At 55.0% G+C, this 25,974-nt stretch overlaps 8 protein-coding genes across 8 annotated transcripts; 4 read left to right on the top strand and 4 right to left on the bottom strand.

The window, feature by feature from the left end:
* Window positions 1-3,836: 3,836 nt before the first annotated feature.
* J4E87_000946 (uncharacterized protein) lies at window positions 3,837-5,910 on the top strand (the record flags this gene model as incomplete). The annotated part of the gene is made up of 5 exons (XM_049372596.1): window positions 3,837-3,844; window positions 3,977-4,089; window positions 4,135-4,323; window positions 4,375-4,507; window positions 4,557-5,910. The coding sequence occupies 5 exons, from the start codon at window positions 3,837-3,839 to the stop codon at window positions 5,908-5,910; spliced, it is 1,797 nt and encodes a 598-aa protein (XP_049237254.1).
* Window positions 5,911-7,282: 1,372 nt separating this feature from the next.
* On the top strand, window positions 7,283-9,405 carry SAC6 (Fimbrin, actin-bundling protein; the record flags this gene model as incomplete). Its single annotated transcript, XM_049372595.1, has 4 exons — window positions 7,283-7,305; window positions 7,376-7,586; window positions 7,635-8,338; window positions 8,385-9,405. The coding sequence occupies 4 exons, from the start codon at window positions 7,283-7,285 to the stop codon at window positions 9,403-9,405; spliced, it is 1,959 nt and encodes a 652-aa protein (XP_049237253.1).
* A 1,725-nt stretch (window positions 9,406-11,130) lies between these two features.
* On the bottom strand, window positions 11,131-12,447 carry J4E87_000944 (uncharacterized protein; the record flags this gene model as incomplete). Its single annotated transcript, XM_049372594.1, has 2 exons — window positions 11,131-11,946; window positions 12,013-12,447. The coding sequence occupies 2 exons, from the start codon at window positions 12,445-12,447 to the stop codon at window positions 11,131-11,133; spliced, it is 1,251 nt and encodes a 416-aa protein (XP_049237252.1).
* Window positions 12,448-13,011: 564 nt separating this feature from the next.
* Window positions 13,012-15,384, bottom strand: J4E87_000943 (uncharacterized protein; the record flags this gene model as incomplete). The annotated part of the gene is made up of 4 exons (XM_049372593.1): window positions 13,012-14,128; window positions 14,410-14,885; window positions 14,935-14,963; window positions 15,381-15,384. The coding sequence occupies 4 exons, from the start codon at window positions 15,382-15,384 to the stop codon at window positions 13,012-13,014; spliced, it is 1,626 nt and encodes a 541-aa protein (XP_049237251.1).
* A 1,845-nt stretch (window positions 15,385-17,229) lies between these two features.
* J4E87_000942 (uncharacterized protein) lies at window positions 17,230-19,299 on the top strand (the record flags this gene model as incomplete). The annotated part of the gene is made up of 5 exons (XM_049372592.1): window positions 17,230-17,587; window positions 17,637-17,827; window positions 17,885-17,911; window positions 17,969-19,244; window positions 19,271-19,299. 5 exons carry the CDS (start codon window positions 17,230-17,232, stop codon window positions 19,297-19,299), a joined length of 1,881 nt encoding a protein of 626 aa, XP_049237250.1.
* An 838-nt stretch (window positions 19,300-20,137) lies between these two features.
* Window positions 20,138-21,675, bottom strand: J4E87_000941 (uncharacterized protein; the record flags this gene model as incomplete). The annotated part of the gene is made up of 3 exons (XM_049372591.1): window positions 20,138-20,504; window positions 20,561-21,419; window positions 21,606-21,675. 3 exons carry the CDS (start codon window positions 21,673-21,675, stop codon window positions 20,138-20,140), a joined length of 1,296 nt encoding a protein of 431 aa, XP_049237249.1.
* A 654-nt stretch (window positions 21,676-22,329) lies between these two features.
* On the bottom strand, window positions 22,330-22,832 carry J4E87_000940 (uncharacterized protein; the record flags this gene model as incomplete). Its single annotated transcript, XM_049372590.1, has 4 exons — window positions 22,330-22,359; window positions 22,413-22,502; window positions 22,636-22,714; window positions 22,825-22,832. 4 exons carry the CDS (start codon window positions 22,830-22,832, stop codon window positions 22,330-22,332), a joined length of 207 nt encoding a protein of 68 aa, XP_049237248.1.
* Window positions 22,833-23,056: 224 nt separating this feature from the next.
* On the top strand, window positions 23,057-25,642 carry J4E87_000939 (uncharacterized protein; the record flags this gene model as incomplete). Its single annotated transcript, XM_049372589.1, has 1 exon — window positions 23,057-25,642. One exon carries the CDS (start codon window positions 23,057-23,059, stop codon window positions 25,640-25,642), a length of 2,586 nt encoding a protein of 861 aa, XP_049237247.1.
* Between the last annotated feature and the right edge of the window lie 332 nt (window positions 25,643-25,974).

Raw genomic sequence — 25,974 nt, 5'->3', positions numbered from 1 at the left:
GCCAACTGTCAAGTGGCTGGCCTGCTTGAGTCCCAGAGTCGAGGCTGTCACCGTTCGCATGGTTGTGGCAGGGATGGAGGCGGATTCTCCCGTGCGCTGTGCTGCGAATCCCGTGACGCAGTGACATGGCAGGGCGTTTCTCGCTTTGAGGATTGCGGCGAGGGAGGCGTCCGGCCGTATTGCTGTTTCAGCTGGCCGAAAGGAATGCCCTTGTGATACTGCACTAGGTCACTGCCAGGGTACTGGGTCAAGAGATTCCGACAGCGAGACACGGTGATGAATATTGAGTTGCACTCATAGCGCGGTAGTGCGGGTGGCTGTTGAGGGCGCAGTAAGAAAGCGTGACCTCGGCTTGGCAGGGCTGCTTGGGGCTAGCGTCGCCAGCGCATCTACTCACCGCAACTAGTGGGCATCCTATCAAACTCTGCGGCGTCCACATCCAACGTCAAGCCCAAGCCTGTGTCACGGTCGGCACGTTTGTCCATCGATGGCAGTGTGGAGGGCTTCCAGCATCTATGGTCGACGCTGCGGACATGACATGGCTGTCGCACACAGTCGAGTCTCCACGTCGCACCTGCTTCACATGCTCGCTTCATGTCTTGCGTGTCTAGGCCGTCGAGTGGATAAGCCCATGGCAATGATAGACGCTGGTCTCAGTCCATACCGTCGACTACACAGCCAATCAAATCGGGTCTGACCAATACCATACCAAACAGCCAGCTGGCTTGCACGGCCTACCGTCCGTCTATCCCGCTCGCTCTCGGGCCTCATCCCTGCCACAGTTGGATGGGGCGCCCATTTAGCCTGAGCAGGGAATTCGCACGGCATCAGGGTGTCGAGAGACATTCGGGGAGCTGGATCTCATCTACGTCCTGCCCAAAGCATCCATTGCCGCTGTGAAAGAGGAAAGGATGACGATGGTGGTCAGCCCATGGGCGTGCCGCGGCAGTTGAGCCCGTTTCAGAGCGAGCGTGGCTGGCCGGCAGTGCTGCAGTGTCTCTCTCTGCTTTTTCGTCTCAGTGAGCACTACCAAGCGTCCCGCTCTGACTCGCAGCAGTGCAAATCATCGCGCCAGCCGGGCCACTCAGCAGCTCCAGCCGACTGTGCGTGATATGGACCCAGACGTTTGACCTGGGGCTTTCCGATCGCTTGTTGGGATGCGTTTCTGGGCTATGCTCCGCATCAACGCGGTCCGGCGCAGCTTAGTCAAAGGCTGCAGCCCTTGCGCGACTGCTCCCTATCACTCGACGACTGACTAGGTGTATTCGCACTGCGCGTCAAATATCTCCGGCTACTCTCAATGGCCCCATGTATTCAGCCGTGTTATCCCCATCGGGAGCCCATCCGATGCCTCAGGAAGCGGCACACTGGTGAAAAAAAGTAGGCGCCCGCTAAACATGGAGCCCACTATCCTTGCCCGCCATGTCATCGCCAGTGTTTAGGAAGCTGGCAGGAGTCTGGAGGCACGAACAGGAATAGCAGCCGTCTGACGGTCCCTGAGACGTGCTCATGGCAGCAGGCGTGCGAGAGGATGCGTCTGCTGTCGTGTTTCTTTGGGCCAGGGTGGTGGCTGGCACGAGAGTGCTATGCTCGCTTGCGTGCATAGTGGTCGTCGCGGTATAGCCTCGCAGCCCTGTCCCTGTCATCTCGTTCTCCATCCAGCGCCCTTGTCAACCGCACCGTCGGCGGATCAGCCCAGTCAGCATGCTCCAAGGTGGAGTCTGTGCGTCGAGAGCGAAACGGCCTGCCTTTCACGGGATTGTTGCTCGCGGGTCCAGGCTGGGTGCGCAAGCCGGGCCACCCCCATGCCATCGTGTCCTCTGCGACTCTCACCAAGCCCGATGTGAATTTAGATTGTGTGCTCGCGGCGGCTCGTGTGTGTGCAGCGCTGAGTCCCCAGAAGATCTCCACCACCCGTGCCTAGGTACAGTAAAGAGCCTGCACCTTGGGCGCACCGTCTCTGGCTTCACGCGCTGCTGCGGCTTCATCTCGACTGCATCGCCTGTCTCATTGAGCCGCTCCTGCAAACTCGCGCCGGCCCGTTCACGCAGCTACAGCGTTTCTCTACGGAACAACTTGCCAGCGACGCCCATCGCGCACTGACAGTGTAGAAGCATTGGACACGCCGCCTGCAAAAGAAGCGGCCACCTCGAACAGACTACCTGGCGGGGCGTGCGTTGCTCGCCTGTCTCGGTCAGCCCTCTTAGCTGCGGCCTGCCTGCTGTCGAGCGCTGCAGAGAATCCTGCAGCATCGCCGTCAAGAACGACTTCCTTCTCCACACGCAAGCAACCGTCCAGCGTCGTTGTTGTCCGCACTCTTCGCGTTCGTTCGTTGAAGAATTTGGTAAGTCAAAGGGTCTACCCACTCTCTTCTGTTCTGCCACGCTCGAATGCTGCCCGCCGGACACGCCGCCTGCGTTTCCTTCGCCTATCTGTCGCGCGTTGTCTGGTTGGTCCAGCACTAGCAAGAGGTCCCATCCCAACCACCTCCGCCTCTAAACCCTCCGCCTCCCCACCGCAGTCTGCGAAGAAGCCTCTCTGTTGGCTTTCCCTGTTTACATCCCATATACGGCCGCTTGTTGATTGTCTTGCACTCACTTCTTCCTCTTTTGTGTCCCACGTGCGAGTACTGACGCGTGCTGCGCGTAGTGTTTTCTTGCAGGTGCAGCGGTTATCAGTATCGATACAGCTCGGCCCGCATTAACGAAGCGCGACGACATTACGACCCTTCACGACAACAACACTGCCCACGCCCACGTCCACCCTGCAGCACATGTTTCGAGCCCGTTCAGCCATCTTCAGCTATTCTTCCAGACCGGCATTCGTCAATTCCTCCCTTTGCGTGTTTTGCACCTGAGCGTCAAAAGCGTTGTCGACTACCAGCTCTTCCTGCTTCACGACTGCAACGACGTAACGATTAGCTTTTTGACACTTTAGCATTGTTTGCAGCGTTCGAATTTAGCCTGCAGCTTCACTCGCGCCTTGAGCTTTGCGTCGCGTCTATCTATCGACAAGTCATCCTGGTCAGTTCCTCCATCCACGATTACCACCACTGCACTCCCACCCCAATCAATCCGGTCCACCACCCTTCACTCGACTCTCCCCATTGTACTCTCAAACCTGCCTCTCCAGTTGGATTTGTTTGCACACGTGTCTGGCCGCGTCTCGTTGGCTGCCGCTGCAGTCGACCGATTTCGTTTTGAGGAAGCAAACAACTAACTTGCGGTGAAGATCATTCGTCCTGTCAACCTTTTGCGGCAAGCTATAACAACAGCGAGCTATCGTCTGTCGGATACGTGCGCAGATACTGCAATCTAGTTTCGCGAGCGTCGACTGATTGCTCCGCCACAACAATACGCTCGGCTATCGTGAGGACTGACTCGAGCATCCTCGCGAAAAGCTTCTCGAAGAGCGACACAGAGACTTCTACGCGAAAACACGTCAATACCGTAAAGCTGGAGCTCCCGTCGATCTCGTCGGTCCACGCCCGCGGCCCCGTCGATACCTGGTACCAATCCCACTACCAGCCCAAGCCTGCAGTATCCAACGAGCGTCTGCCAGCCCTACCCCAGATACAATCGCATCCTAGCGCCTCGTCAAACTCCTCTTCCCCTCGAGGCGACTCCATTAGCTCTGGTTCAGTGGTCGGTGGAAGCGCAGGTTCCCATACATCTTACGCCGCATCGATCAACGGTCAGGCCACTGGGTTCAAGACGCCCTCCCCCGAACACACCCCACAGTCTATCCGTCGCGACTCCCACGTGAACGCGCAGTCACCATTCGGCACCCAAGACGGATACGGCTTTGCTACGGGCGGCTACAACAGCATGAACCAGATGCAATCGTATGCTGACGTGCATCAACCCCACATGGCTACCGCTACCCACGCTCCGGCGTCAGCTCCCCCTTCGGGCTTGTCGCATTACTCGTACCCCCCGCAACAGTCCTCGATGATGCAGCCTCAACACCAGTACAGCCAAGGTCCACCCGGATATCCATATGGCTACCCCACTGGTGTCCCTTCGCAGATGCCTGCTTCTTCTGGTTCAATGAATCCGGCTATGGTGCCTTCGACGCTCCAACTTCCAGGTAAGCTTGATGCCATGTCCTCAGAGATAAGACTGACTCTTCTAGCTATGTCGTCCGGAGCCCCCGCATCATCACTACCAGGTTCGCAGAGCTATCAATCTCAGACCTTCGACCACACTGGCCAGGTCGCTCCCCCAGGAATGAAGCCCCGTGTGACCGCAACACTGTGGGAAGATGAAGGCAGTCTTTGTTTCCAGGTTGAAGCCAAGGGCGTTTGTGTTGCTCGCCGTGAAGGTATGTTTAGTCTTCAATCACACGACGGAATACTAAGCTGACTCATTATAGACAATCACATGATCAACGGCACCAAGCTTCTCAATGTCGCGGGAATGACCCGGGGTCGTCGTGACGGCATACTGAAAAGCGAGAAGACGCGCCATGTTGTTAAAATCGGCCCAATGCATCTCAAGGGTGTTTGGTAAGTGTCACCACTTCGCATGCGACTTTCAGACACTAACTTCAGACAGGATTCCTTTCGAGCGAGCTCTCGAGTTTGCCAACAAGGAGAAGATCACCGAGCAACTGTATCCTCTGTTTGTTCACGACATTGGAGCACTGCTTTATCATCCCTCGAACCAGACGAGGGCAAGTGTAGGAAGCGCTGCCATGGCTGCTGTTGGGAACCGGAGACCTGACCATACGCAGACACATCAGCGATACCTGTCCGGACCGGCAGCGTCGCAACCTCCGTCGCTCCATCATCACCACTCGATGAGCAACCCGATTGGTGCTGCCATGTCTCAGCCACCGCATGCTATCCAGCCGCACCCTTCGTCAGGTCGCCCCGGCATCGACCGGGCTCACACTTTCCCTACTCCTCCCACAAGCGCCTCAAGCATCATGGGTATGGGCAACCAAGGTAGCTCATACGAGTGGAACGGCGCCAACGTCCAAAACTCCCAAGGAGGTCAACCGCTGTCCATCGACACTGGACTGAGCAACACGCGCTCTGTACCAACCACGCCCGCCAGCACTCCACCTGGCGCTGTGCAGCAGGGTATGTCGTACGCTTCTGGTCAGAGCTTTGACGGCTCCAGGCCCTTGTACTCAGGACCACCATCTCAGCCAGGCCAATACGCACAGGGCCAGCCCATGATGGGATACCGTCAAGACGGCTCTTACCCAAAGACGGAGATGGCACCACCATCGCGCATCAGCGATGTGCCGGATGAAGGCGACGTCAAGCCAGCCGATGGCATGATGCCGCAGGGTAGCGAGCAGGTGGCTCCTCCCCAAGCTGGAAGCGAGGGCGATCATGAAAATGAGTACACCCACGCCAGCGCTCCTTACAACGGAAACAGAGGCCCGTACGGATACGCCTCCAACGGTGCACCTGGCGCCATGCACCCCGACCACGCCCACCTGTCTCCTGAGATGACGGGATCGCCCCACCAAAACGGGTCTGGACGAGCCACGCCTCGATCGGCAGCTACCGGCCAGCCTCAATGGAACCCGGGCTACTCGACGCCGCAACGTCAGGGACCCCCTTCCAGCAACCTTTACAGTGTTATGAGCGATCCCCGAGGTCCCCCTAACGGTAACGCAGCTCACGACGCCTACCAGGGACCCGGCGCTGTCTCGCAGTACTCCAGCCAGGGATACCCTCCCTCCAACGGAGTGAACAACTCTGGTAAGCGCGGTCGCGACGACGAGGAGCAGGACCCATACCGCCCTGATAGCGTCCAGGGCGACGATATGGGCGGCCTCAAGAGACGCAAGACCATGGAGGGCGGTGCCGTTGGTGGAAACTACGCCGACCCCAACCCTGGCATCCAGCGCGCGCATACCATGACGGCCCAGGCTCAGCGTACCAGGCGGTAATCGGACTCATTCGCGCAAGCATTCGGGTGGTCAGCTGCCTGTTCTCACATTAGAAGGCGGTTTGGCCTCTATCTACAGCGATTTCGCGGCATTGAGCGAGCGGTCTTTTCAGCAGCAACACAACATGGTACCTCGACATTCACCAGCAGACTCACGGACCGGAACGCAACGACTCGGGGCGACCCAGACGCCCATCTTGTCGCTCTCTCGTATTTCCTAGTGTTTATATTTCCTTTGGTTATGTCTCTTGTCTACATTTCAACACGTTTCGGCATTCACGACTTTAACGACCATTTGCTTCTCGGAACTCGTGTTCCACCACACCATATCCTGGGCTTTCAGTCTCATGATATACGACTTCTGCATGCGGCACGAGCACGTGCAAGTCTTGTACATTCTACAACCACGTCTTTTACTTTTCTGGAGCTGGAAAGAGTCTGGAAGCTTTTCGGAGTCGGTCGTGCTGCCACCTCAGTAATCCTCTCGCTCGACATACGCCAACACACCCACCGTTAATACCGGACACATGTGGCAGTGGGACCGACGACGTGAGCGACACAACTCCAGTACTCTTTCCTGCTTGGGAAACAACGGCGCGTCATGTTTGACGAAAATGCAGGCGCACACGACGGGATGTTCACGCAATGATGACATTGATTTGGCGGGCATGTCTAGAGTCGACATGTCGCCCTGTTGTTTTTTAGTAGGTGGTGCGTTCGGGCTGAATAGCATACGGACAGCCGTCAAGCCACTTTGAGCGATTTAGGAGACGGGATGGTTTAGTGTCTTATTTTCGTTGGACGAGCCGGCGACATGGACCTTATGATGTTAATGAGGGAATCAAAAGCTCTTTTTCCACTGATGTTATGCGTCGGCGATTGACTGTGATGTGCTGTGATGCGTTGTATGTATGCGGCTTTTTCATAAGTAGAGACTAAGGCTGGCTCTAGCGACGGGTGAGGTGGCAATGGACACCGCTTCACACACTAGGGACCCATGGAGGCCTTGGGCATTGACGACGGGCGGGTGTTGGAGAGAGATGAAGCGGCGAAAAGATTCAAGGGCATTGCGCGTCCAGGGGTACGAGATGGTCGTGTGTGCCACCTGCTATGTGGTCGCGTTGGGTACAGGTGAAGGGATAGCAGCCTAATGCAGGGAGCGCGGTGACGTGCGTACGTAATCCGGGATCAAGTTGCGACCTGCCCCTCGAGGCGTCCGTCTTGGCAGTCGCCCCACGTCGTCATCGGGTAAGCAAAACAGAGGCTCAAAGTCGACGAACGCGCACCCAGAACGAGGCGGAGCCAGGCAGTCACGTTGCCGCCCAGTATATCCTCCCCGCTGTGCTAGACTTCTGTCCACCTGCACCGCCAACATGAACATCATCAAGCTGCAAAAGTACGTAGGCGCGCCGCCCTTCTCGCGGCATCCGCTGGCTTCCACGGTAGCTAACAGCCATTGCGCACAGGAAATACCCCCAGTTCGAGCAGGGCGAGATCTTTGGCCTGCAGGATGCCTTCCGCAAGCTCGACGTCGACGACAAGGGCTACCTCGACGAGAGCACCGTCATCAAGGGCGCCCAGCAGTCGGAGCACCAGCCCTACGACGTGGTGCGACAGGCCCTGAAAGAGGTGGAACTCGACAGCTCGCGGAGAGTAGAGCTCGACGACTATGTAGATGTACGCATTGCAGCATACCACGTACCACGTGCAAGCTAACCGCCACAGCTCATCTCCAAACTGCGCGTCTCGTCGCCGGCCCAGCAGCGCATGTCGACCGGCCCAACCCGCCCGCGAGCCGGCACAGCTTCCAGCGTAAACTCGCCTTCGAACCCAGGCCACGCCTCCAAAGGCAGCGTCGGCGGCGGCAGGATCCAGGTCCAGGGCTCTTCGGCCAACGTCACCCACACCATCAACGAAGATGAGCGCACCGAGTTCACGCGCCATATCAACGCCGTCCTCGCCGGCGACCCAGATATCGGCGACCGCCTGCCCTTCCCGACCGACACGTTCGAGATGTTCGACGCCTGCAAGGACGGATTGGTCCTGTCCAAGCTCATCAACGACAGCGTGCCAGACACCATCGATGAACGTGTGCTGAACAAGCCGGGCAAGAAAATCAAGTCGCTCAACAACTTCCACTTCACCGAGAACAACAACATCGTCATTGAGTCGGCCAAGGGTATCGGGTGCTCTGTCGTCAACATTGGCAGTGGAGACATCATCGAGGTACGCGAGCACTTGATTCTGGGTCTGATCTGGCAGGTCATCCGGAGAGGTCTGCTCGGCAAGATTGACATCAAGCTACATCCTGAGCTGTACAGGCTACTGGAGGACGACGAGACACTGGAGCAATTCCTGCGTCTGCCCCCGGAGCAGATCTTGCTGAGATGGTTCAACTACCACTTGAAGAACGCCAAGTGGCACAGAACGTATGTACAAGCTCCATCATACTCATCATATAGCTAACCTTTTCAGTGTCTCCAACTTCTCCACCGACGTCAAGGATGGCGAGAACTACACCGTCCTCCTCAGCCAGCTCGCCCCCGAAACCTGCTCTCGCGCGCCGCTCCAACAAACCGACCTCCTCCAGCGCGCTGAGATGGTCCTGCAGAACGCCGACGCCCTCGACTGCCGCAAGTTCCTCACACCCACATCGCTCGTAGCTGGAAACCCGAAGCTCAACCTGGCCTTCGTCGCCAACCTGTTCAACACACATCCCTGCCTCGACCCCATCACCGAGGAGGAGAAGGCCGAGATTGACGACTTTGATGCGGCAGGAGAGCGCGAGGCCCGTGTCTTTACTCTGTGGCTCAACTCTCTCGACGTCAAGCCCGTCGTACAATCGTTCTACGAGGATCTCAAGGACGGCACAGTTATCCTACAAGCATACGACAAGGTCATTCCGGGCAGCGTAAACTGGCGACACGTCAACAAGCCGCGCGAAGGCCAAGAGCTAATGCGCTTCAAGGCCCTCGAGAACACCAACTACGCCGTCGAGCTCGGCAAGCAGGTCCAATTCTCGCTACCAGGTATCCAAGGTGCCGACATCACCGACGGCCAGCGCACACTCACCCTCGGTCTCGTATGGCAGCTGATGCGCAAGGACATTGTCTCGACCCTCAACGGCCTCGCCCAACAGCTCGGCAAGCGCGAAATCTCCGACGCAGACATGATCAAGTGGGCCAACGACATGGCACGCAAGGGCGGCAAGAGCACCCAGGTCCGCTCCTTCAAGGACTCTTCCCTCGCCAACGCTGTGTTCTTGCTCGACGTCCTCGCCGGCATGAAGCCCGCTTACGTCGACTACGACCTCGTCGCCCAGGGCCGCAACGACGACGAATGCTACCAGAACGCCAAGCTGGCTATCAGTATTGCGCGAAAGATGGGCGCTACCATTTGGCTTGTGCCTGATGATATCGTTGCCGTGCAGAGCAGGCTTATCACTACTTTCATTGGTAGCTTGATGAGCACGCATGAGAAGATGGGTGGACAGTAAGCGCAGTTTTGTGAGATCGTCTTGACTGAATGTAAGCCTTTTGAGGCGGATGGGTAAACGATGGAACGAACGCCCTATGGGTGAAGCGTGCGAGCGTTTTTAGTTTTGTCTTTTGGAAAATAAGTTCTTTGCAAGGAATGAGAAAATATCATCGTTGTTCACTGTCATCCTTCTTTGAGTTCAGCGTTTTGGTTGAAGTCATATTTTCGATGTCGATGCCTTTTGAGGTAGACGTGCAGGATTGGACAGACATAAGCCGACTTTTTCATAATTTTGATCCCAGCTACCAAGCCTGGGAGGAAGGCCGGAGCACACACATCAAGCCACTTGTTGTGAGTTTTGGAAAGTTTTGTTTATAAGTTGCGTCTTCGCTCTTCTCCATGATAACCTCCTGGGACCTTTTGTGGTATAACGTTCGCGATATGGAACGCAGCATCATACCGACAGCCTTGACTTTGATTCCTTCTTCTGCGAGTTTTTGCAGAGACGGAGGAAACAGGAAGCGACATGATGACATTGCGGCTTTCTTTCTGAAGTTTCATTTCGCAGCGTTCCAACGCACTTCTACCATGTAGCTTTGAACTTTTCATTTTGGAGAATGCGATCTGATCCAATGCAGTGGAAGAGTGGTGAAGGAGTCCAGCGGCACAGAGACATACGGTGGGCTAGGTATGTTTTTTAGGAAGGCAGAGGAGAGCCATCGCGCTCTTTTCCAGATTTTTGTGGTTGGTTCTGACTTGGGGAATGGCGGAAGAGAGGAACATGTAGCGTTTCTTGAGATCTTTTGGGAGGAAGCACACACATGTCTCGTAATGTTCTATATTTTGGTCCAAGGAAAGGTGAATATGACGAGTGTGTTGAAGTAAAGACCACCTGGGCATAATTGCAGAGGACGTTCTCTTTGGAGAAAGCGGACACATGTCTTTGTGCGCTATGATTTTTGGTTCCAAGAAAGACGGTGGTGAAGAGTGCGTGGAAGGCCTAAAGTCGAGAGAGTAGGGGCTTTTATACGCGACGACCAGCGGAAAGTGTCTGCGGCAAAATGCTGGAGAAACGACATCGGTCGGGTCTTTGTATTTTTGAGGTAGCTGCGATGCTTTGGCGGAAGCCGGCATGGAACATCTCTTTGGTGTTTTTGTTGTTGTTCACAGAGCAGAGGCGGATGCCATGAATCCAGTCGAACGTATTTTTTTTGGATAATAGGTAGGCTACCTAGGTAGACATAATCGAGGGCCTGGACTCGGAGAAAAGAGGAAGCAGACACGCCCAGGCGTGTACTTTCTTCATTCCGGGAGAGATCAGGGGACATGACTGATGTCGAAGTGTCTTTGAAGTTTTGCGGTGGATTTCGGGGTTGTAGAGACACCTCGGGCATCAGGTCGAAACCCCGTGCTTTTGGTAATATGCGTCCTTAATGTGTTGGAACCCAAAGGCGGAAAACGGATCATAAAACATGTATTTGTCGGTTTTGAGAAAAGAAGGACATTAAATATTGAGTCCAAGCTTTTTGGAAAGCCACGTATTGTGGGGGTAGATGGAAGAAAGAAGGAGGAGGGAACATTATCGAGCTTATGTACTGCCTCCATGAAAAAAGATGAGATGACAGAGTGTCGGAGAAAACAACATGGCTTCGAGAACTTTCAGTTTGGAAGAAGAAAATATTGTACACAAACATTATACGAAACTTACCTTTGCACTTGGCCATGCTCTATACAACTATGGCAACTATTTATTTACGCCTATAGCTTTCCTTCTCCATAGGGCCTCGCTCACGTCCTCATCCCCCCCACCACTAACCCCCATACTAACCGCCTCCGTCCCTTCACTCTTCTCCCACCCATCCGCCTTCCTCCTCCCCAACGCCCTCCTCAATATCCATTCCTTCGCCGTAACCTCTTCCTCGCTGTTACCATCCCCTCCCTCCACCAAACTTTTCAACAAAACATCATCCTCGGGCCGACAAAAATACACAAGACTAAACCTCTCCACACTGCCCTGCTCCCCAGGCGGCGCAACAACACGATGGATATTACTCCTCAACGCGCCATTTGAGAACTTGACGAGTGCGTCGCCTAAGTTGACGATGCAGTGGCCGGGTAAGGGACGGACATACGTCCAGCCATCTTCGCAGAGTTTCTTCTCGATGGCTGTGGGTGGTGGGGATGTGGATGCTGGTGCGAGAGGGGAGATGTGGGATGGCAGTCTGACTTGCAGGCCACCTAGGCGGTTGAATAGGACTGTGACGCTGCCGAAATCTGTGTGTTCGCCTAATGCGACGCCCTTGAGGGATTGTTCTTGGGGTGGTGCTTTGACGAAGCGGATTTGGTCGCCTGATGAGGCGTGCAGACGGTGGATAGCGGGTAGGCCGCCTGCGGAGCGCGGTTCTGGTGTTAGAGGAAGGCGGGAGGAGAGTAGGGAGGTGATGAGCATGCAGATCGCGTGGGAAGAGGTAATGTAGGATTTGTATATGTCGCGGTGTGGGTTTAGCACCGCTGGGGAGGGAAGGGGGGCACTGAGGCCGAGGATATCGTCTTTGGAGATCTAGAGGTATCGAGTTAGTAGTTGAGGTTGGAACATTGGAGTAGGAGAGGAGGAAGATTGATGTACATTGTAGAATTCATTCCGGTCCTTCGTTCCTTGCTTATCGACATAACCTTCGCCGTACCCTTTGTAGCCAAAATAACTGCCTTGGTCTTTGAAATCGTATTTGATCTTTTCAGAGACATCTAGATCGTAGAAGTCTCGCATTATTTCGAATAGCTTGTCCACATCCTGGAGTAGCGCATCGCCGTCGACGGCGGATGTATCGGTAGTATTGGTGCTGTCATAGTTTGAATGGGTATTGGAGCTGCGTACGTCGAGATAGAAGAAACCCAGCTCGCGACATGCTTGCCAACATCTGTTTTGTTCTTCTTCGTCGCGGTCGAGTAACTTTTGAAGCGAAATGCGGAGAAGTGGCGCGGTGGGTACGTTGTCGGGGAAGACTGGAAGATCGGGAAAGTGATCGCGTGGTGGGGATGGAGAGTGGTCTGAGTGAGGCATGGCGAGTAGGTGTCAGATGTTTCATGTGGTGAACTACATCGCGGAGGAACGCAAGATACGTGCGTTGTTCGCATGTCGTGTGGGCCGGGTATAAGTGCTGGTGATAAGGTACACAAGTGGAGGAGCGCGTGGAGAACGCGGGGTAGCCTCGGATAGCTAGGGCGATAGACAACACTAGGGAATGACGATAAAGTTCAGAAGGGGCAATCACAACAACACAAGACAGAGGGACATCACGATGCATGAGACGATTTTTAAAGGAGACGCAATTCATTAACTATCCACAGATGTAGCTCCGATATTTCCACCACCCGAACAAGCAGACATGAACACCAACCCAAACACCGAGAGCGATAGACACCGATCGATGCCTGAGAGCGCCATGCTACCCGTCAAGTGACGATGCAAAAGTTATGAACACAAGTATAAGATGAGGGGCCATGAGCAAGCAAACGCCTAAGGGATGATTGAAGATCAAACGTTTGAATGAGACCTGAGTAATGTTAGATGATGCGCGATGACAGTGAGTGATGGTGATGATGGCTTACCATTGACGAGATGTTTCTACAACCTGGATCCGTGAACAACCTTGTAGTCGACAGCCATCTCCATACCATCGTCATCGATGACGAGGATACGGACGCTGCCACGGCCGTTGTCGAAGGACTCGGTCAGGCGGGAGATGAGACCGCTCTGGTCAAGGACGGGAAGACCCTGCTTGACATCGCCAGACTCGGTCATGGCAACAACGCGACCGTCCTCACGGATGTCGAGAACACGGTACTGCTTGAAGACAGGTCCGAGCATGTTCTGGACAACGACGGAAGGAGCCGGGTTGGAGATGAAGGAGGACTCCTCATGGAGCTGCTTGGTGAACAGGTCAACACCGAGGTAACGGTGCTGGCCAGTCTGGGAGGAGGTGGTGATGCGGATGACCTGGCAAGGGCGGCCCTGGAGGATCAGGAGATCGCCGATGCGGATGTGGTGGCAGGGGATGGTGATAGTCTTGGTGGAAGCCATCTTGCGGACTGTACGGACAGAAGTCGGGACAGGTGCGATAGAAGCAGAGACGGGTGCGGGTGCGTGGGTGATGGAGTGGGAGTGGGCAGGTGCAGCAGCAGAGACTGTGGACCTGGGAGGGGCTGGGGCTGGGGAGCTGTGGACGCGAACGACCCTTTCAACTGGAGCTCCGGATTGGACGGGGCGGGCAGGGGCAACAGAAGGAGTAGCTGAAGTGTACTTCTCCTTGACGATTACCTCTTCACGGTCGTCGTCGTACTTGGCACCGGGGTAGGAGTGCTCGTGAGAGTGGTGGTGACGGTGAGGGTGGATGGGGTGTTGGATACGGTCGGCGACCTTGTGAGCGGCGTGAGAGATTCCTTGACGAAGCGAGTGGTATTGGCCCTCGTTGTCGTAATATCCCATATCACGCTTGCGGTGCTTGGGGGGTGCGGCAGTGGAACGAGCAGATGATTCTACTCGGACCTCAGATGGCTGGTGGGAGGCAACAGACTCGACGTGCTTGCTGCTGGGGAAGGTGTCGTGCTTGGTGGTGTAAGTCTCCTTCGAGTAGCTTGCACCGGCGACGATGGGACGGGTACGTTCGCGAATCTGACGTTCAGTAACGTCGATTTGGGATGGAGCGTAGTCGGTGGCAGGGCCGTGGACTGTATTGAAGTGTCTATCGTAGGTCCTGTCCTGAACCTCGACGTGGGAGTGGGATGATGTAGGAGGTTGGGGGTGAGGTTGGTAGCTGAAGGAAGAAAGGAAGGTCAGCTTTGGGTTGGGCAAGGAAGAGCTTAGAGGAGGTGAGGGAAAAGTGGGGCATGCATGTCGCTAGGACAACAACAGATGAAAGGGGTTAGCGGCTAGCGCGTGGCTGGGTGCCGCTAAAGTCAGGGGGTTGGTCTGTTGTGCTGATCCGTGCGAAGATGCGCTGGCAAAACAATGGATCGGACTTACCGGTCGTGGGATCGCTCAAACTCTACGCGGTCAGTACGCTGAACGTGCTGAGAATGAGGCTGGGGCTGGGGCTGTCCGGGCTGTCTGTAGCGAGTCTGCTCGTGGATATGTAGCTCCTCACGGTGCTGGGGAGGCTGCTGAGCGTGAAACTGCTGGGGCTGGGGAGGCTGCTGAAACTGCTGCTGCTGCTGGGGAGGAGGCTGGGGACGACGGAGGCGCTCTTCTTCGTAGATGCGGACCTCTTCCTTGACGTGGGTGTCGTGGTGTTGCTGCTCAAACTGCTGCTGCTGTTGGGGAGCCGGAGGAGGAGGGAGGACGGTAGCGGAGAAGGATTCGTGGACCTCTTCGTGACCTTCCCGTCCGTGAGAAGCCTGTTGCTCGAACTGTGCTTCCTGTTCTTCTACCTGGACACTGGTAGATTCCTTAACTTCCGCGTTCCGATACGCAGACGGGAAGACACTGAAGGGGATCGGAACCTGGGTGGATTAGCATAATTGCTTATACACTCGCGGTGAGAGAGCATACTCGTGCTTCAAAATCCAGTTTGCCGGAGTCTGGTCGTTCGTTCCTGAAAACCCTTCGAACCGTTCGAAAACAATTCGAAAGGAATCAAGAAGAACTTCTTGGCTCCTTTGAGGGTCTCACGTGGAGATATTTGGAGATATAGGATCTACTGAAGAGTCGCCAGCTTTATGGTGTTGACGTGCAGCAGCTTGAAGATGCGCAATTGGATGCAGTAGCGGGGTGTAGGTGGAGGAGTGATGGAGTCAGGCTGGCCGAGGAGGGGGATCAAGTAGATTGGCGGTCAGTCGGATCACTGTTGTGTCGGCGTATCGATGGTCGCAGGGTTGTGGAGGCTGGGAAGCTTTGGCAGAGCTGTTCAAGCTGGGACTAGCGTTATTGACACGGAGCACTAGCGCGTATCAGCTTCCCCTTTTTCCCAGCCATGGACCGATTCAACCCCAGAGAACCCATCACATCCTGGCGCTTCTCGCACCGAGGTAATTTCGGACGCGCAACTGATCTTAGCACGGCTGTTGACCGGGCAATGGCCAGCAATTGGTGTCGCAATCCAGAGTCGAGTCGCATTGGAGCTCCACAGAGCTGCCGGGAGCTTCCCCGACCTGGCTGCAGCTCCACGACCATGGCCATTGGCAGTGGGCCGATCCCAATGTTGCGTGGTATGCTTCAATTGGGGCCGGACGGCCTGCTCATGCATGATGCGCCAGCTCCTCCGTGAAGAGAGGCATTTTCAGCTCAGCCTATCCATGTCGCGCGCGGCCAGCTGTTGATAGCTCCAAGCCTCTCCCCAGCCACCGCGTTTTCGTCGCGTCATAATTGGTCAGAGCTCCATATTGCTGCAGCCCGAAAAGCATGGCTGCAGCTGCGTGGCCCGACGATCACGGATCCGCCGGACTATCACGTGCGAGACGGTTCATCGATCGCGGTCCAGGTGCTGCAAATTGACGCGGACTGGGTGAGCTGTCCGGTCGCTTGTGGACTCGACGCATGTGAACCGTGGTTCTCAACGGCTGTCCGCATCATCGTCCCCACGACGTGCGCCCGTGTCTGACATGCAGCACCTGCCGCAGCGACGGTTTCGTGATTGTGGAGAGTTTAGTGATTGGATTGGTGTGCTACAAGGACTGTGTGGTCTGTCACTGTCACGCAGCTGTTGTACGGTGTTTGCACTGAGAATGTCAGCAGCCTATACCCAGGAGCGAATGGTCGCTATAGTTCGGAGAATCTGCCATGCATGCCTCCAAATAGCACCTGCAAGATCTGACTCTTTTTTCTGCAATGCGCGTTTCTCTATACTTTTCCCTGTGTATACGTTGTCATACATAGCATCACTAACGACTTGTAACAAGGATGTAAAACCGACTTCGGTTTGGCTTCGGGAAGTCGATGACCCGACGAAGCATTTCCGATGATTTTTGCGATACCGGATGACTGACCCGATTCCAATGACGCTGGAATTCGCGACGTGCTTCGATGTAGGAGTTGCATGTTTATGCGGAAATCGACGTTGGCTGGCCGCGACTTCCAGTTGTCCAGTAGCTGTTGATCGCGCTGTTGTGTTGCATCTCGGCTATCAGTATAGGTAGGAGCGACTACACAACCTTACACTCTACACCCTTCTCCTCTCTGCTATATCGTTGTTTACATGATCAGTCTCATGCTTGGACTATAGTCGTGGACGCGCCTGTAGACTTCCCATTCCAGCGCGCATTAGGTCATGTCTTCATGAGGCTCTATCCAGTCGCCATTTCCCCTTCTAGATCAGCAAGCATCTGAAGCGGCGAGCGAGCCTGTGTTGTACTCGGCACATGGCAGTGCTCACCAGACTGAATGTTGCTATTACGATGAATTCCCCGCTTCTTTGCAATACTTCCTCTTCCTCACGTCGGGTTAACTAGGAAGGCGACTGTATTGAGAGCCACACAGTATAGAATGTACTACACCTACTAGTCAACCGACGCCTACTTCTTTTGTTAGGCTTTTGTGCTTTCCGTCGTACCATTCTATTCTCTATCGAAGAGCGAGAGAACGAATAGTTTCGCTGTTAGAGTTATTGTCAGAAAGAGCTCTCAACTATCATCGCTCCTTCCATTTCAGACAGTCTGCAGGAACAAACACCACGTTGAGGTAGCTACGATGGACGCCACAGGCCAGATTGGGAGACATCTATCTCTATGATATGCTTCCATCTTCTCCATGACAACACGTATTGCTTACCTTGGTAGCATTCATCACCCCATTGTCTATTAGTTTTCTATTCGACCATTCGTAAGCTGTTGAGTACATCCCAGCTCCAGCATGCGTTTCCCTTCCACGGCGCTTCTAGCGTCGACGTTGCTCGCAATATCAGCAAAGGCCCGCTTTATCATATACGCAGATGAATGGCACCCAGCGCGTCCAACCAACCCACGAGATAGAGCTGGCATCGACCATGTCATCCTCGCCTTTGCCCCAGCTAACGCAACAGCTACGTTCCAGCCCAAAGTTCCCATACACACCATCCGCACCGAGTTCCCCAACGCAAAGGTCATGATTGCTGTTGGCGGCTGGGGCGATACGGTTGGTTTCTGTCAAGCCACGAAGTCCGACGCATCGATGCTCACGTTTGCCGCTGATGTTGCTACTATGCTTGCCAGGACTGGAGCAGATGGAGTCGGTGAGTATACCATCTACCTATATTGGTTACTTGTCGATGCTCACAACAGAAGACATCGATTGGGAATATCCTGGCGGCAACGGGGCGGACTACAAACAAGTGGCGAACTGGGATCAGACTTACCAGATCGCCGCGTTCCCTAAGTTACTGGCTGCCATCCGTGCCGCTATTGGGAAGAAGCTGCTTTCGATCGCTGTCCCAGGAAAAGAAGGCCAGTCATCATATACTTGTTTGAAGCAAGTCAACTGACAAGTAGTAGTTGACATGCTTGGATACACTCGAACAACCGGACCTCAGATCTGGCCATCCGTCGATTTCATCAACGTAAGTGACATCATCTCTCTCACACCAACCTTGCAGAGATCATACTAACTCTCCCAGGTGATGAGCTACGACCTAATGAACCGCCGAGACACAGTAACCAAACACCACAGCTCCGCCATCGATGCCGAAAACAGCATAAAGGACTACCTCGCCATGGGCGCACCACCCTCCAAGCTCAACCTCGGTTTCGCATACTACGCAAAATACTTCACCACGCAAGGCGACTGCAGTGCCAGCCCCCTCAACTGCCCCATCGCCCTCGCGGAAGATGCCCAAGGCAAAGACACGCTCACCTCTGGCGCCTGGACCTTTGAGAGATCTCGCATGCGCCCCGTTGATGCCTCCTCTCTGACCGTATCCCAAGACGGCACCTGCGGTCCAGAAAAGGGAACCAAGTGTGAGATAGGCTGTTGTTCTCAACACGGCCACTGCGGTACTTCGCCTGAACACTGCAACGGCGCCTGTCAACACGCGTTTGGATCTGGATGTACGGACGCCGATGTAGCAGCTTCATGGCAGCTCGCAGCCAAACACGGTGTTACTGACGAAGTAGCTGGCGGACAATACTACTTCGATGCCACAAACCGCCTCTTCTGGACTTGGGATACGCCCGAACTCATCACAAGGAAATTCGACAACATCGTGCGCAAGTACAAGCTCGGTGGCGTCATGGCGTGGAGTTTAGGTGAAGACAGCGCGGACTGGAGTCATATTCGACAGATGGCGAGGGAGGTTGCTAAAGGTGGACTTGGTTTGACGACTGCCAGCGACTCCAACATGCCAGTCGATGGCTCCATGTACGACGAGATCGCTGATTATTGCTGTCCAAACGGCTACGATCCAGCGAATCTCTTAATCTATCAACCGGGATATATGTTTCCACTCTCTTACCATCCTTTTCTGGTCGATTGCGGGGATGGGAAAGGGTTGGTTTACTGTGCATGCGACACCCCCGAATGTTCCTCGTGGGCACTTTATCCGGACCACTTCGATGGCAATGACTCGGTTCAGTCGATGTTGAACGAGGATGGCCTTGTTGAGATGCAATACACGGAGGCCCTCCAAGCGATGCCAACTGAGCACGACCAAGCTGCACTCGAGACTCCGCGGCCGCATGTCGGTGTCATGACCGAATGCTTGGGTGAGGGTGGTGCCACGACATGGTGTCCACTACACTACACAAACGACCTCCCATCCATGCCAACTGAGACCAGTCCAGCTGCAATCGAAACCTCATGGCCGACTGACGCTATCATCCTTGAATGCATGGGCGAGAACGGTGGCCTGACTTGGTGTCCGCAATCCTACACCGACGAAGCCCTATCGAGTATGAGTAAGTCCAAGGCAGCCGCACTCCAGACTCCGTCGCCAGCACCCTTGCCGACTGACGGTGTCTTTATGGAATGCCTGGGTGAGCATGGTGGTCTAACTCGCTGTCCACAATACTACACGGACGCCGTCCTATCCAAACATTCCGAACTCCACATACCTGCACTCCAGACTCCGTGGCCAACACCCTTGCCGACTGAAGGTACTTTTCTCGAATGCATGGGCGAGTACGGCTTGACTTCGTGTGGGGTATCGCGCACGCAGGAATTTCTATCGAATCTGAGAGATCACAAGGCACTCCAAACTCCCACGCCGACTCCCACGCCGACTCCCTCGTCGACTGACGGTGATTTTACCAAATGCGTGGATTATTATGGTAGCATAATGCGGTGTCCGCATTACGTCATGGACAACTTCCCATCCAGTCATTCTTCACTCGACGCAGCCGGACTCGAGACTCCGTGGCCAATGCATCAGAACCCTACTGCTGTCATGACCGCGGCCGCTATCGAGACTGGGTTCACTACGCATATCGGTATACCGCAGGCGCAGGAGAGTGGGCCTCCTGGTGGATCTTACGGTATGCGTAGGCGTGAGAGGGCACAGAAAGCGTGAGAAGACTGTTTTGCGGAAGTCTTTTTTTGGACGCACAGCGATGTTTCGGTTTGTTTTTCTTGTTGTTTGAGTTTGCAAGATGGAATGCTTTGGGCAATTGACGGCGCGTTGTTTCTCTGTCTGTAAGGTAGCGTGCGATTAATGAATTACTACTCTTTGCTACCACGACACAAATGCCGTGGTTTCCCTGATACTAATACAATCATCCCATGTGCCACTTCATCCAAGCTTGACCCAAGACTTTTGCCCAACCTGACCTCATTTCAATCCATCAGAAGGAGCCTATGCCTTGACGGTACTTCTCTTCATACCCTTCCTCGCGTTCTTCTCCCTCTCCTTTTCAAGGAACTTGCGCTGCTCATCGGCGCTGAGACGACCCAGCTTGGCGTCTCTCATCTCCTTCTTTGCCTTGTCAAGCGAAAGCTTCCTCTCCTCGGCCTTCTCCTCATCATCTGCCTTCTTGATCTTGGCGATTTGCTCGTCGCGGGTCTGCTTGATGCGGCGGAGGGCTTCGGGGCGGAAGTGTCCATGAGAAGCAAGCTGGTCGGTAAGACGGAGGAAGTATTGGAAGATGGGCATGGTGGTGGAGTAGTCCGAGGCGAATTTCAGGGAGAGGCTGAGGCGCTTCTTAGGCTTGGTCTCGTCGAGGCTAGAAAACGTTAGCTTGGATCATATTATAGAGGGATTGAATGCCGGATGACTTACGTCCTGGGCGCGTTGACGGGCTGGTCGCTGACGATGATGGCCTCGAAGCTGTCTCCGGCGTCGTTCACAGCCTTGATGAGCTCGGGTGTGAGCAGCATATCGGTAACCTCGGCGCTCTCGCTCATGACAGTGACCCAGACAGGCAACTTGGCGTGATCGCGCGTGCTGGTCAGAGACAAGTCGTAGCGCTCATCGCGCATGCGCTTCATGATATCCTTGTGTACAATTGCGAAGACGAAGCCGTCGAAAGAGCTGTTGGTGACCTTCTTCGCGTCCGCCTGACCGTACGAAGGAGCGAACTTGGTCTCCCTGCCATCGAAAACGTAGGCCGTAGCCTCGAGACGCTCGCTAGGTGCCGGGAAACTTTCGAAGAACAAGGGAAGCACGCTCTCTCCCAGCCACATGAAGGGGTTGGCGCGCTTGTAGAAACTCAGCCTGAAGTCGACGAAGGCAACGTTCTGGCGTCCAGTCGCGTAGGTCTGGTACTCGTCGGCCTTCTTCTCCTTGAGCATGCTGTCCACATCTGCAACCGCTCCCTCTCCGTCTGGGCGCGTGTAGCCGACTTGGGCGAACTCTTGGGTCAGGACAGGGGCGTGGGCCTTCATCCATGCCTTGGCCTTGCTGCGGTTGCGCTTGGTGCCCCAGAGGTGGACCGCGATGAGAGCAACGAGGAATGGCAAGATGTACATCTCCAGCTTGAAGTCGTCCATGGTGGTGCGCTCCCACACTCGGTACCATGCTGTATAGGGCCGGTTGTCGCCGAGGCCTGTAGGAGCGGCTTGCGCTGCACCGGTACCGGTCGTGAAGGACGAGATGGCAGCGGGTGTGGGCTCAGGAGCACCTGCGTAGTCGGCGAAGTCTGGTTGGTGTTAGCGCAGCCATTGGTTATGTATATTGATAAGCTCTGCAATTCCCGATGGTATCCTCACGATAACCTCGCGATTCCATCTCCTGTCAAGAATTCGAGCGTCGCAAAGGGGTCTCGTATGGTCCCGCTTCCCAGGCTGGTGGCCTCGCGACCGCGCATGCAATGTAGTGTACGTACCATCATCACCAACAACTGGAGCCTGGACAGGCTTTTGGCCACCGAAGAGACCCTTGACGAAGTCTGCCATTGTGTCGATGCGTCACAACGAAGGAGCGTACGTGGAGATTTGGCGGCGCGGGAGGTGGTTTGGAGGATCTCGGCTCGGTTCCACGTTCCAGGCACTGACCTCATTTTACAGCGACTAGCACGCATGTGGAGGGGCATCTGGGCAAGCTACCCCAGAGCACCTTCTGGTTTCGCGCCTGGATCTGGTGCAGCCTATTGTGAAATTTCGGTCGGGTGTTTTGATATTAGCTTCTTGGGGACATTGGTATGCCAGACTGCTCATCTAAAGTGGTTGTGTCCGTACTCGACACTGGTAGGAATGGGCACTCTGCCATGACTATGGAAGCTCAATATCAAGCCCCGTTGCAGTCCGAGTAACTAAACTGTCTGCTGCCTCACACGTATCCGCAAGGTCGACCCAAAGACGTATTCTCGCAAGTCAATCTAGTCATCGTTGCAAGTGACAGCCATTCGTGTTTTGTCAGCCACGTAGTAGCTGCGTGGTAGCATTACTTCAGAATAAGTGAACACAGCGTAAACAGACAATGAAGATTGTTCTATACGGTCTGACAAAGGAGATGTTGTAATGGGTAAAGACTTGTCGATTGATTGTATATTGATGCAGAAGACTCATGCTGGTCCCACCCATCTGGATATCATGCTCGAAGTGCGGAGTCTAGTTCTTGCCGAACCAGGTCTTGTGTCCCTGAAAATAGTTAGTGATGATGTTGCACTCAATTCAACCCAATGCAAACTTACAAGGACGAGACGGCCCATCATGTACATGCTGGCGCCGAGGCTGCTGAACATGATGACCTTGAAGCCAGGAACCAGGTACTTTCCGCGGGCCTAAGAAGCAATCTGTCAGCATTTGTCCCTGTGTTTTCTCACTTCCAGACGCCATGTGTCCAGCACCACATGCGCATCATCTCTGACCACTTAATGCCCCCATCAACCCTCCTCTTGTATGTTCAGTACGCACCTTCTCCCAGGTCCTCAGTCCGTCGTGCTTCTGGAACTCGCGTTGCCAGTAAGGCACCTTGTTCTCGCGCATAACCCAGCTGCCGACTGTCAGTATCCAGCTCTGTGCGGAAAGGCGGAGGAGCGCTAGAGGCTGTCGCGGTGCTCTCCGAGGCCCGCGGCCAGGCCTAAAGCTCGAGGATGAACGTACCCAGGCATTTTGAAGAGTGTAGAGGAGTATTGCGCGGCTTGCGGGGGCAATTGGTGGATTCGTGGATTGGTCGATTTGGTGATGTCGCGAGGTCGAATGATCCGCCGGCGAAAGCAAGTCGGCCGCCAAGGCCCTTGGCCGCTTTGGGCGCAACAACTTTCCGCATGCTCAGTTCACGCACGGCGATTGCGACGCCAATGGACTGATTTCGCCCTTCGCCCCTGTCTTGTTGATGCCACCGGCTCTGGACAGGCTCCTCGCCAGCCCGCCAGCCCTGCGACTCCTGCGCTCCATCGTCAATGCCCCCGAACTCCCCGCAGCCTGTTCCGCGGCGACAAAATGCTGCCCGCCAGTAGCACGCCGCCGCAACTACTCGACCAAGCCGAAACCTCCACCCAAGCTGAAATGGAGGCGAATGAAGGATGCAAGCGAAGACGCGGCAGTCCGAGACCACGTGCTCAAGGCACTCCAGCGTGACGAGTCCAACGACGCCCTCGTCCCGACCGTAGATATCTTCGAAAACGACGTCGTACGTGTAGCGGAAAGGGAAGACGATCCTGCACAACTCGCCGCTATCCTTGCAAGTGAAGAGAGACTGCACGGGAAAAAGGGTGTCCGCAATGTCTGGCAGAACTTCCGCCGTCGAGGGTACCGCCTGCCCACTGAAGACACACCCGATGCCGCGTTCCTATGGGGAACTTTTGTGAAGAACCACCTGATCGCGGACAAGGCGATAGAGCACGCTGAGGAGCTGCTTCACGAGACAGGCAAGACATACCCTGGTCTGTACTATCTGGTCATGAGCCACTGGCTTCCGAGAAGAACAGCACCAGCGTTGAGGCATCACTACGCGATTCAAAAGAGCTTGAAGCCTCAGCGGCTTCCTCTACGGCAGCTGGCACATCAGGGGCGATCGACTTACAAGCACGGCGCATACGAAGCATTGATGGAGATATACGAGCACAGCAATGAGCGGGACCTCTACGACGAGGTGGTGCCGGCGCTCATTGAGAAGGGTGACATAACTGCGGCACGCCGATGGCATGCAATCTGCACTCTCCGCAATGATATGCCGTCAGAGTCTGTCGCGTCACATCCTCTCGTCCAGCTGTTTACCGTTGAGGATTCAGCTCGTGAGGTCTACTTTGATACGAAAGGGTCGACGAAGAAGTGGAGGCGGGGTGCAGCAAAATACAAAGAGAACCTTCTGCGCCGCTTGGAAGGCCCCGATACCGCGCCCGTCCGATTCGAAGACTCGTTCGTCGCCCGCATGTTCGCAACGCGTACCTTTCCACCGGCTTCAATCATACAAGGTCTCTCTATGGTGGGCATCAACGAGATTGGGCCTCAAGCTGTGCTCACCATGGCCCTGCAAACACAACCGGTGGAGGAGCTACCTATGAGGTTCGAAGAGCTCAGGCAAGCAGGCATTGCCCTGCAGGGCTGCGTCTTCTCTTTGGCACTGGAGACGTTCGCAATGGAGCAGAAATGGCAACTGGTGCGCAGTATGCTGCAAAGCGACCAGCATCCGGACGTCTTTGGCGACGTGGAAATGCAACGCAAGCTGCTCGAGCACTATCTTGACAACGACGATTATGCGCAAGTCCAGCGCACACTTGCCATTCTAACGCTCTTCCACAATGACTCTAGTCAAGAGTCTTGGAACCTGCTCTTGCAAGTCTACATTAAACGCTCTGGACAGAAGCATGTCGTGGAAGTGCTCCAAGACATGCGTGCTCGCGGCATCATGGTGTCGCCTGAATCAATCATGGCCATTCGCAGCCTATTGCGTCGTCGGCAACGAGGACACAAGCCTGTCAGTGACCGATTCGATGACTTGCGTTTCGTCGCACGTGTATTCGTCATGATTCTAGAGAACGGTTTAGCCCCCATCTCTCCACTCCAATGGCGCGAGATCGTACGCAGATTTGGCATGGTTGGAAGGTTTAGGGAGCTTAGAAGACTTTTACTCTGGCTTCTTTGCTGGTATGCACCGAGAAGCAGTTACCAGTTCAGCACGTTGCCAAAATCACCATTTCTCGAGCCGGCGACAGCGAAACTGCGTGCTGCATACCCTGAACGATATCACTACTTTCACTTCCCAACGACGGTTACACAGCGCGAGAATCCGTTGCACCCCGTTCGACGACTGTTCGCCCCCTCCCTTCAGCAAAGTCTCATCATCTGGGGCTTCAAAGCTGGACTCCTGCCAAACGCACCTCTCGAACAGTCCATGCTGGGCCCGACGCTAGCCAAGAAGCATTACCGTCGTCGGTTGCTGCAGCGCCGGATGCTACGCCGATTAGAGTGGAGCGCAGGTCTACGGATCCTTGTGCATCTACGAAATCTCGGCGTCTTTGTTCACTACCATACCGTACTCAAAGCCTTGCAGTCGCAGTTCATAAACATGTTTGGCCATGGTCGCTCCAAAAAGAGAGAAAATAGAGTGGTGGAGAGGTCCAACACGCTCCCGTATGCGCGATACGTTCACGAGGTCAACAAGGTATGGGGAAGCCCGCTACTGCGGGAGCCTCAACTCTTCGGCAAGGGCATGGTGCACGATCACATGTGGCACCCACGTATGAGACGGAACATCAACCGCAGAGCTTCCATCAGTCTTGGTGAGATTCTGGGCCCGAACTGGAGGGACCGCGATAAGGAGAGCCACACGGCTGTCAAGCAAGACGAGAATGCGGCCATAGCTCAGCTGCAGAAACACTTCAAGAAGCAGGCCAAAGCCATAGAACCAGGTTCTGAGCCGCAACCTCCTTCCACCATAGCCGTCCCGCGCGTCCAAATCGATAACGGTAAGAAGTAATGAAGCGCCCCATATGCCGGCGACTAAGATAACGACCCGAATGCCTGGCCCTGCCATGATACGTAAAGAATATACACCATAACCTTTTTCGCTTACTCCAACCCCGGATCCGGATGAGTGCTTTTGATGATTCGCTATTCATTGCTTACACACTTTCTCAGCTGTTCAAGGAGTGAAAATCTAGACCTCCGAAGAGACGGAACGGGTGGAGGTGCGGGCGCGTGGAGCCGTCGCTTGGGTGAAAGCGGGAAGTCGCGCTAGTGTGCGCCTCATGAAGGCTTGACCTGCAGGACCTCAGCTTTACACTTTCGCACCTCCAATCTCGACGTACA

The sequence above is a fragment of the Alternaria ethzedia genome, assembly GCF_023757985.1.
Source record: "Alternaria ethzedia strain BMP 0044 chromosome Unknown scaffold_2, whole genome shotgun sequence".
NCBI classification, from domain to species: Eukaryota; Fungi; Ascomycota; class Dothideomycetes; order Pleosporales; family Pleosporaceae; genus Alternaria; species Alternaria ethzedia.
Note: the sequence above shows the minus strand (reverse complement) of the source record. Positions and strands in the feature narration are given on the sequence as shown.